At 39.7% G+C, this 11,433-nt stretch overlaps 1 protein-coding gene across 1 annotated transcript in view; it reads right to left on the minus strand.

The window, feature by feature from the left end:
• Positions 1 to 562: 562 nt before the first annotated feature.
• The window catches only part of LOC110041140 (disintegrin and metalloproteinase domain-containing protein 10-like), an 18,235-nt gene continuing 7,364 nt past the window's right edge, over positions 563 to 11,433 (minus strand). Inside the window, exons 7-14 of the mRNA XM_020746416.2 lie at positions 10,665 to 10,874; positions 10,091 to 10,257; positions 8,982 to 9,159; positions 7,920 to 8,073; positions 6,639 to 6,737; positions 5,339 to 5,423; positions 3,774 to 4,131; positions 563 to 2,781 (exon numbers count right to left, since the gene is read on the minus strand). Of these exons, the coding sequence (XP_020602075.2) occupies positions 2,558 to 2,781; positions 3,774 to 4,131; positions 5,339 to 5,423; positions 6,639 to 6,737; positions 7,920 to 8,073; positions 8,982 to 9,159; positions 10,091 to 10,257; positions 10,665 to 10,874 (1,475 nt within the window). The 3' untranslated portion in view covers positions 563 to 2,557. The remainder of the gene's footprint in view (positions 2,782 to 3,773; positions 4,132 to 5,338; positions 5,424 to 6,638; positions 6,738 to 7,919; positions 8,074 to 8,981; positions 9,160 to 10,090; positions 10,258 to 10,664; positions 10,875 to 11,433) is intronic.

An 11,433-nucleotide genomic window follows, 5' to 3' on the forward strand; every position in this document is an offset into this window, starting at 1 on the left:
CAGCTAACCTCGTTTGAGAGTAAAAATTCTTTTGAATTATCAACTCAAAAACAAGGTTAGTTGGGCTGATTTTAATACTTACAAAAGAATTTTTAATTGGCAGCCATTTACCAATAGGGTCTATAACACGTGAACTCAGCACAGTTCAAGACCTTACTAATAATTCCTACCACATTAAACGAACATTGGGAAAAAGAAAACAGAAACCCACAGACTTAGCCCATGCAGCCTGTTTAAGTGGGTAACTGTTTTCCGAGAGGTCGAATAAAAGGATTATTGACCAGCAACAGCGATAAACGCAACCGTTGATTCAGCAGTTGGCGTGTTTGTCCAGGCGCTCCGCAGTAATAGCCCATATTCGTATTCTCGGTATTGGACTGGAACTAGCTTGGAATGGAGGCTCATGCGGGGAAATGTCATTAAAAAGAGACTTCCCGCGCGCATTAGCCTCCGTCGCAAGCTACTTCCAGTCCATTACCGAGAATATGAATATGGCCTATTTACGAGGGATGACTCAATTCGAAACAAATGAATGGTAAATGAAGCAGCTTTCAATAGTGAATAAGGTACTGTACAAAACTTTATTAGCATTTGATTACAAGCATTTAATTTCGTTAAAAAAGGACATCTGGAAAATGTTTTCCCCAGTATTACTCGACGAAACGGCCGGCTATACAACAAAATAACAGTTACCGTCCAATATTTTACACAATTAAAATTAAAGCGAACTCAAACTTAATTTATCTTGCCTTATCTTTAAATTCCGCACTCCAGAATTTTTGTGTAACCTGGGTACGAGCTTCGTCCGCTAGGGTATCTGGGATAGCTTGGGACGACAAGATGCGTCTAAGTGAAGGATTCTTCAAAAAACAAAATGCCGACGACCAATTGCTACTTTCCTATTCAAAATAAATACCTTGCTAACGGATGTGCCCATAACAAGACCCCCAGACTGTACAGGTAACAACAACAATCTAGGAGTCTGGAAAAGACTACAAAAATGATTTTCTCGTTCCATGCTGCCTCCATTTCAAAACGGCAACCCAAGCGATCCCAGAAGCAGTCACGGTCGAGTTTCTGGAGTGGTGGTCAGCAGTGCATTACAGTATTATTGTATGTCGAACGTTGCTGCTTATATTTACTAGCTAGTAATCTGTGAACTGCGGTCACAATAAATTATTCAACGACGGACAATAACAGACATTACGGAAATTACATCACTTTTCCTTTCTGACCAAGAAAATCTATGAAATTTTTTTCAATCAGTGTTAACGACAGAATACTTTTCAGACGAGTTCCAGGGCTGAACATCAGCCCACGAATGAAAAAGTAACAATCGGGAGTCACAAAATATGTCAAAATTCTAAATTCATAAAGATAATCATATACGCTGAAGTCTACTTGAAATATAGCGTGCCTTCTGGAGGGTCTTGAAGTATTTCTTGCCTTGGAGTTTTGCAACAGTAAACGACAACTGCCTTTCATATCTACATACAAAAGGTCTACCAACATTTCTACCTTTCAAAGTTCCAAAAATTAGGTTGTCAGGGCGGAACCAACCTGTTTGATATGCTGAATTTTTTAATTCCAGAACTTTAAATTCAGTCGCACTTCTACAAAACATGGACGCATAAAAAAGCCAAATCCACAACCTGTACAATGAAATGAATCGAAAAGTCATCCAGCTAATTGTGCCCACCCACCCTCAGATCAGACGAACAGTCACATCAATTTGACCAACATCAAACGCCGAGCAAAAGCCTGGCTAGATTTCAATCTATTTCAGTGGTTACTTGTACTGTATCTTGAAAGCTGTGATTTCCTTTGGTTATGGATGAAAAACTATATCTTACAAAAAGCTGCGAACACTCGAACAGACTGGGTAGCTGACAACAAGCTATCCTAACCGTCTCCAGCGCTCTATTCCCTTGCGAATCGTTAAGTATTCTGTTTCACAGTCGTTACTCGGGCTGTCACGCAGAGCTTCAGCATTACCACCCAGGGAAAAGCGACAAAACGCGAGAGATAACAACAGCCGCACTTGCGTTTCTCACGCCCCACGATCCGCATGGAAATAGAGCTGCTGTTCCCAGCCCTGAAGATTAGAATTTAAGGTCATTTAACACTTTTCTCCTTTTTTTACAATTCTCCAAATACAAATTAATTCGTTTATCTTTACATTAAAGCTAACGCCAAATCTTAATTAATGGCACAAAATTTAACCCTATCACATCCTATCACAACATCTCTGTAATGTCAAGCATGAAGAGATTTTGAAAAGCAATCCAAAACAAAACGTTTTGCTCTATTATAACAAGTCCTAGTGAAATTCTACAACAGAATGCACAAGCGCCAAACACACTACCGAAAGTGGCTGTTGTGTGGCGCAGACCGCTGAGCAATGGGGTTCATAATTACAACAGGAACATAAGACGAAGCACCAGAATGCATTGAAATGCTAAAGCGCCACTGTCACCTTGGTCATCTACAAGTGTAGAAGAGCAATCCCTAAATCTACAAGTGTAAGCTAAGTAGTACATCAAATAGTCAAAAAAACCTATCGCCTCGCTCCGTGCATTTCAATTGGCGCACCAGGGTAGGGTGGCGGGTCATCCAAGTCCTGGGCGTGACGGGGGTTCCCTCGGTTGTTCCCATTTTGTCGATTTCTGGGGTTTCGTTGGTTACGTGCCTGCTGTGATTGACGGCGCAAAGTCAGCTGACGAGCCGGTTTGCGGTTGGGATTACTGCTTGGGGTGTGCACGCTGCATAGCTTGATGAACCCTGTGGACGCAAAAATAAAATTAGTAATACTTAAGCCGTATTCTTGCGCGTACAGCAAAGGTTCAGGTGGCTAGCAACAGTTTCCAGCACTTTTAACAACTGAGTTCACTTAATCGTGGAAAAGACGTGAATCTTCCTACTCTAGGTACAATTCCACAATGACAAATGGAGGACACCAGGTTCGGTTTGAGTTATAGGAACTTAAAACTAAAGTTAAGGGTGTTAAACAAGTTATCCTGTTGTTACGAGAACCTACTATGCAATGACAATGATCACAACTTGTTCACTAATTATTGTGCATTTGTGTGATACCAATATTGTTAAGGACATTAAGTATGGTGGTATTTATCCGTCAAAGTATAAAGGTGGATTCCACTGTCAAATTATTTTACGTGCGCCAACCGGCGTGAATTTTAATAGCTTTGCGCACGTAAAACGAAATAGAGGAAATGTATAGATGGCTTGCGCCCGCGGAAAAAGTTGAATGCGGTTCTACCTCAAGCCGTCCATACATTTGCTCTGTTGTATTTCATGTGCGTGAGCAATAATATTCATCCCCGTTGATACACGTCGAATAACGGGACAACTACAACTACTACTACTACTACGACGACGACGACGACTACTACTATTACTACTACTACTTAGTCGAGGGTACTCAATTATATGAAAAGTAAAATAAATAACACGGACGGGCGCAGCTAAAATCACGCACTATAGGTGGCATCAGCAGATACTAACGACGCGGTGGCCTCATGGTTAGTGCGCTCGACTCCGGATCGAGCGCTCCGGACTCGAACCCTGGCCAGGGACACTGTGTTGTGTTCTTGTGTTACTCTCACAGTGCCTCTCTCCACCTAGTAACACTACGATGGACTAGCATCCCATCCAGGGGGGAGTAGACTTATTCCTAGACGCATACTACAGAAACCGGGACTGAGTAAGCTCCGACCTGATGGGCCACTTGGCTCGTACGCAGACCTTACCCTTACCTGCCATAAGCAGTATCAAGCCAAGACCCATGAGTACCACAGCCCACCAATGTTGCTTGATCCATTCGAAGTATCCCAAGATGGCCTCCTTGCTGAAGAACTTGTCCTTGAGGCGTGATAACGGACCATCGGCGTCCACTGCACGACATTTGAGGAACACATCACAGTAACCATTGAAGTTATCACACGGCGCGCCAGGGAACTGCTTGAGATCCAATTTCTTCATGACATCAATGTCTGCTGTCGGCTTACATTCGCCTTTTTCTCCTTCTTTGCAGCACACATCACAAAGGTGATCTTCCTGTTCGCATTGGCACTCCAACAAACTGTACCTGAGGCAAATGGAACCGCTGCATTCCTACAGAATGATCATAATTATACATAATTTATAATACGTACAGGCCGACAGACTGAGGAGTTAGGATGCTAGTCTCGCCTGCCAGAGAAGACAGCTCAACCTTGTCGTTCCTAACCACTCCTTGTTGGTTTGCTATGACAGCTGGTGTTCACATTGTCAGATTTTCTCGTAATACAATGAAACCCCACCTTACAATCGGGTCGCCTCGTTATTACGGCCCCTTTTTTGTCACGGCGAAACGCCCATACATTTTCTTAATATTAATTGTAAGAAGTTAATACGGTCAACGCCCACATTCTGAAATCCCAACCTGTATAATCCTTTATAATTTTACCCCGTTTACACGGCCATTCAACCCAGTTATGCTCATATTTCCATTGTTAATATTTCATCCACGGATTCGAGTTCCAATGTTTTTAAACTTATATCTGCATTTCCAATGCCCACTAAAGAACAGTTGTTTGGAAGTGCAGTTGTGATTACCTGTTTAAGGCGTCACTCAATTCAAACCAGTTATGAGGTTTGACCTTACCCCGTTAAGCCAACCCCTTAATACGGCCAAATTTGCCTGTTGGTGACCGTATAAACGGGGCTCCGCTGCAATAATAATCAATACAATAAAACTACACAGAGGTTGCACTATTTACATTCGTTGTTATCAATCAATGAGCCCAGAGACTAAATGAACAGTTAAGTTTTTTAGTTACATGTAGTCTCCAGCCTTATCATGTCTACATGCATTTTCAAAAAAAGCAGAGAGAATTAGAGGATGATATACTGGTTTATTTGAAAGGAGACAAGAGCAAGCTTTATACTGAAGTGACAGCTATCTCGGGTATTGGTCTGACAGTACAGAGTGTTTTATTTTTTTTGAAACAGCAAATAGTTCTTTGACATGGATTGCAAGTTCTTTCCAAAACACTAAAGACATTTCCCACAAAAGAGGTCTTCTGTTTTCCAATAGTTGTTCCTGAACGTGGTTTTTGCAAATTTTTCTCCAGTATATCTGGTTAATGCACAAGACCCAACCAGTTTCTTGCGCATATTTAGTCAGAGTACATAAAACGTTGATCCTCGGAAAACCTCCGAACACATTTTGATGTATCCATTGCAAGTCGCGCAAACACAGTAATGACATTAGAACATGTAATGTATATTTGCTGAACACAACATTGCATTCAAAGTCGTGTACAAAGCACAAACCTACCCCTGATATACACACTTGCCGTCCATTATTACATTCAGTAAGATTGGCTTTAGGCGCTGGGGCTGGGCAGGTAGCATTCGTTCCACTTAAAAAGATGTCAAGGAAACGCTAACAACAACATTGTAAAGTGTTTGTAAACACAGACTGACTGACTGACCGACCGACCAACCGACCGACCAACTGACGGACTAACTGGCTGAAAGAACGAACACATGCATGTACAATTAACGTAGCAGATTTAACCTCCTAACTGAAGGCACTATCCGTGAGTAGCCAATCTTGCTTGCATTGGCAAAGTACCCGGCGGGGCCGCATACCTATCGTGACTATCCGTAAATACGTTCGTCCGTGCGCGAATACCTTGAAAAATAAGAGAGTAGCACCATTACCATAGCTACATCTTTCATTTTGAGAATCCATGTTATTCTTAATTGGCAGCTGTCACAACAAGCTATCCGCTGACCAGTATCACAGGACCACATCGCTGCCTCAGGCTTAGAGCTTATCGCGTGTTTTTTTAAATGACCGCTGACCAGTTACTGGTTTTTGGAATGGATCGCGGGCTCAAGCTACTTTAATTACTCTGGGGGAGAAGGAGGGAGTACGTGAAAAGGCAAAATTTCGACGCAAATTAACCCTTGGCGCGTTGTTGACTTATCTTCCGACATATTCCTTGTACAATCGTCTCTTGGAAAGTCCCTGATATATTGTGTAATTTCGACAATCTTGGTTACGCTTGTTGGGTATAATTTGTTGAAATGTAACTGGAAGAAATACCAAAACCACACGCTGAACAAATACATGCTCATACATGTTCATACATGTTTCTGATCCAAGAAAACAAATCTCCCTTTTCCTTCATGGTTAGTTTTTGCTCCGCTTTTAGGCTTGGATAAATCTATCTATTACAACATGTAACAGCCAATAGACACCTCTGGCTAGCAGTCTAACTGTGTTCAAAATAGCGGGTGTCGGGAAACAATCATTGGCGGGCAAAACGTTTTGAACTGAACCTCTTTACCAGAAAAAACATTTCTCTAGAGGGGCAACCCAGGCGCGCAATGTCATTCTAACAGCCGATAAATTTGCCCAGTGCCCAGCCCTCAATGAAACCCTTGCTGTAAGTTTGCCGACAGTCGGACAGTGGTTATGTATTACTAGTACTAGCAAGCATGTTATAGTTTCATACATGTGTGAGAATCCAATCTTACTCAAGGATATGCAATAGAACTTGACAGATGCAGTACAAATTACATGTATTTGCGAAATGCATGAAGGGACACATTTGTACAAAGGATACTCGCAATAGGATGTGTTAGCACACTCTGTACTATTAAGACACAAAAAGCTTGCATTCCGGGGTGTGCACACTTCACTGCAACAAAGTCCCTGGCTTGGGCTGCAAAGAAAGAATGAATGATTAAAACCAATTATATTAAAGGACGCTACCTGAACTTAACTGGTTTTAATTGCTGTTTTAATAATTGCATCAAAAAGACAGTTTCTTGTTAAGGGCCCATTAACCGATCTTTTCGAGCCGTTGCTAGGGAAAATTCATTCTCATATAACCTCGTCATTTTTAGTTAGTTCAGAGTTATTTCATGTGTTTTAACTTTTTCATGATCAGCAACACTAGTGATGACGTCATCAGGTCACGCCCATGGTCATGTGACCAATACTGAAAAAACGCAAAGGCTCCCAGGCAAATTACTTTATCGGAATTTTTTTTATTGATGTAATATTTTAATTTAAATCCTCATTACGCTATGCATAGATTTTGTTTCATTTCTAAAAGGTCAGATTTTAAGAGAATTTCAAAATATTAAAAAGCTCGTAATTTTCTGGAAAAAGCATGATTTTGAAAGAGGAATGCACAGCTATGTTTCCAACGTTGGCTTTAATCGAAATCCGTCAAAAAAGGCTGGATTTAAGGAAAAACCGCGTTTCCTTTAGCACTTAAAGAAACCGGAAGTGCGCCCGATGTATATTGGAAGTTATCCCATCAGCGCGTGCGCAATTTACACTACCAGCGCACTTCCGTAAGATCAAACAAAGCCACACGAAGTTAGTTTTTCTCTTTCTATTGCTCGTGTTTTTCTGTCTTTCTCTTATTTTGTCTTTACTTGTACTTTTTTTACTTTGCATTTTGTGAAACACAAAGAAAAACATCTACAATGTGAGCGAATTTGGAAGTTATTTAAATAACTTTAGTTATTTTTATTTTCTGCGCTCAGGCTGACGTAAGTAACCGGAAGTGAAATTTCACCTCCTTAGCAACGCGCGCGAGCGCGCGCATAAATCGGTTAATGGGCCCTTAAAAATGCTAAGAGTGTTGATGAGAGAATGGCACAGTTTCTGCACAATTGAGTCTGAAGGAATAGTGGTCAGTGGGATCATAATCCCAGTGTCACATTTCAGCACTTCACTAAAGTTTCACCACGCAAAAATGAGTTTCAGGTTCCAGTTAGATTTCACCCTACCGAAATCTGGCGCAATGAGTATTTGGCTTCCGTGTTTCCGTAGATGTGCACAATGTATGCCATAAAAAGACAAACCAAAAGAAAAATGAAATTGAACCAACCTGCAATTTTTCCCTGGCATACGTGTGCAACCATCAGTTTTATTACGACCCATGCAGCAGACATCTTCCTCACATGACTTATCTTCTACATATCCACAGTCGCACTCTTCGCCTTCCTCTACAACCTTATTACCGCAGATAGCTCCTTCAGCATCTACAAAAATAACAAGAGAAACAACAAACATTAAAATAACTCTCCTTTTTTCATTATTTTATATTATTCTATTCTATTTTTTTTATTTTTTATTTATTGTTATTTTTTTTCTTGCACCTACTGCATTAATGGTTAAGTAGGTAATGAAGAGGTATGTAACTGTCTGCCCTTTTAATACTGATGGCAAGGAATAAAATGTACTCAGTCACCTTCAACAGAAGAAATCATTCAAAACTTTTATAATAGAGGGGTAGAACTACACATATAGTGATAGCAATTACATTTATATGATTTTTATTTAACTACGTGTGAAGAATTATGTTTGTCAGAATTAATAGCAAGTTATCATGGAGCCTTGTAGTTATGAAGTAACACAAATTTTCTTACAAACAAAATACCCTGAATTTTTACTGACCCAACCTTTTTTCAAGTAGTCCTTTTCATGGTTAATTTTTCGCATTGCATACAATACAGCATGCATGCGAGTCCTTTTTGGCATGTTTCAAAATTTGCGTCCAAAATTGCTTAAAGGGCCATAATAATTGATTTTCAATGCCCACAAAAGACTACTCAAACGAAAAGAAGCCAATTTCTGATGTAAGGTGGTTCACAATATAGTAGTTTGGAATCTTGCTAGATCCTGATTTCTGCTGTTACAGCTGCTAAGCTTGTATTACTTTTATTCTTTAGCAAATAGCCTGCTGAAGTGGACAGAACTTTTTAAAAAATGTTTCAATGTCTGTTTTGTTATTAAGACAAAGGAAATAATCAAATGTAAAAAGGAGGGGACCTAATTACAGTACACCTCAGTAATCAGCATACAGTACCAATCGGATATCTATATACATGTGCCTTTTTGCGTACATGTATATGCATGTGGTGATGATTGATTGATTGACATGTGTTACCTTGGAAGCAGCATTTGGCTTCAATGCATCTTCCCTTGACATCCATCACACCATTCATCTTTTCTCTGCTGCACGGCGAAAAGAGACGATTGTTCTTTTGGTCTCCACTGGTTGCTCTGGCAAACATGATGTAATTTCCTTCACTTCCTCCAGGGGCACAGTTAGAAGTACTGTCATGCTGAAATTTTTAGGTAAATAATATCAGTCACTGGAATCTTGTGTAGTGTTAAGATGATTTCCGCAGAACATTCGAGCAATAATGGCAAAAATAACGTTACCAAGAAACCCTCATGGCATAGTAATATTTTGAATACAGTTTAGAAAAACTTATCGAGACTAACAGTAAGCTCTCAAGCCGACCCTGCAAGAGAAATTTGAACTTGAAGTTATCCATATCTCAATTAAAACAGACGTTTCACATTAGTTAAAACACAATAACACATGCTTTAAGCATTCTTTGCGGTTTGACATGAACTTTCTCGAGAATGCCTGAGAATTTAATTGGGGGGTTCACTTAGAGAAATGATAGTATTCCAAAAGTTACCGTGCTATGAGTAAATTTTTGGTAAAATTAGTAAATTTTTGCACTTATTGCTCGAACTTAGAACTGAGCCCGTCTTAACCACTGTTATGATCCATGTAAACAAATCACTAGCAACAGAGTTTGCTGCATGCAATTAGTTGTCCAAATGGTCCTAACTGTATATGTAAAACTAGGGTTATATATGGGTACACTGTTAGCATCATTCCTTATGCACAAAATACAGTCAACTCTGGCCTTGCAGACACCCACTATTGCTGACACACGGCTATTATGGACAGAAAATACACCCCTGTCTGAAACTAAAAAGAAATGTAAGGATGCAACTCCCTCTATTACAGACTCCCGGTACTATGGAACTGTGAACATTTCATGTGGTCCCAAACTAATATTTTTATTGTTCTTCTCTTGTTACAAAGGACAGTTTGGATGTACATGTAGTGAACGACATAATTGTTGCAGTCTTGGAATATTTGCCAGTTTGTACACTATTTTGACCTGTATATCATATGATGATGTGTCAAAGTAAATCTGTACTACAAAGAGTATTACAATACGGCAAACTTACTGGTGAACCAAAATTGTGGCCAGTTTCATGTGCAAAGGTGATCTGGGAGACTTTCTGTGTTACTTTCTTGTTGTAGTTGATAAATGTAACAACTCCAGTGTTCAAGCTTTTCTTTTTTCCATCTCTGAAAGTTGTTGCTTTTTCACAAATTCCACCAGCAGCTCCACCTGATAACGCAAAAAGCAACAACTCAATACACATCTCCCAAGCAATCCTATAATTTCATGTTTTTTTTTTTATCAGCACACCCCTTGACGTGATAATCTTGGTTCTAATTGTAATTTCTACATCTACAAGTCATGTACAATTGCACAAACACATGAACACATATGTGTACATTATTTACATACAATTTTCTGTATTTCATGATCACCAGTGTGACTGATGAGAAACACCTTTGCAGCTATGCTATCATCCTCTATATTGTACAGGTGACAAAATAACCCAGTAGCTACATGTACAGTGTATGCTACTGTGCTGTCTTGACAAAGAATTATCCGCAGCTCCCTGAATAGAGTAAGAACTTGAATCAATCAATATTATGTCAAATGTTACAACATTAGATTTCTGTTACCTTTCTCACCAACCCATGCAAGTCCAAGCACACCATCAGCAAAATCACGGTAGGTAAAGATGTAAGACAGGCACACGTCATCATGGTTTTCCTCAGAGTTTAGCTCCAGGAGCTTTTCCACTCCAATGTTGTTATCTTTGTAAGGGTTGTTGGCAACTTCAGTATCAGAACTGTCATTGGCTTGCATTCTCTGGATTTGAAACTGAATGCCTAATAAAAAGTGACATAATATGCAATTTAAGTCTTCAATGGTAGAATTGAAATATTTCTCATACATTTGAATAATTTGAATACTGTAAACACCAGCAGAAAAGCCGCACCTTTTTACTCAAAACTTTCCTTAAAAATCGGGGATGCGGCTTATCTGTGAGAACACCTGGACAGTGTGAAATTAATTTGTATAAATTAACACTTTTCATCCAACTTCAAGAAAACTACTTATGTCAGAGTATGTCTCGATCATTGCTTTTATAAGTTTGGTGGCTCCTAAAAGAGCTGTTGTTGTTCATAAGCATAAGCCTACATTTCTTGCTGTTAAACACTATTAAACCCTCATAAGAAATTCTTTCAGCCAGTTTAAGGTTCGTATTCTAGAGCAGCTAAACGTTGCGTTGCAGAGAATCTCCATGCTGGCACAAAGCTGTTTACATTGTTACAATGAGCTGTGATCAAAGAAAGCTTTGAAAGCTACTTGTGTCCAGTACTCCATCTCATGGTGAAATGCCTGGCTACTAAGCTATGAACGAATGAACAAAAGTGTTCTTGTCGT

This window comes from Orbicella faveolata, unplaced genomic scaffold (genome assembly GCF_042242905.1).
Source record: "Orbicella faveolata isolate gen_17 unplaced genomic scaffold, um_ofav_v1 contig_1, whole genome shotgun sequence".
Taxonomy (NCBI): domain Eukaryota; kingdom Metazoa; phylum Cnidaria; class Anthozoa; order Scleractinia; family Merulinidae; genus Orbicella; species Orbicella faveolata.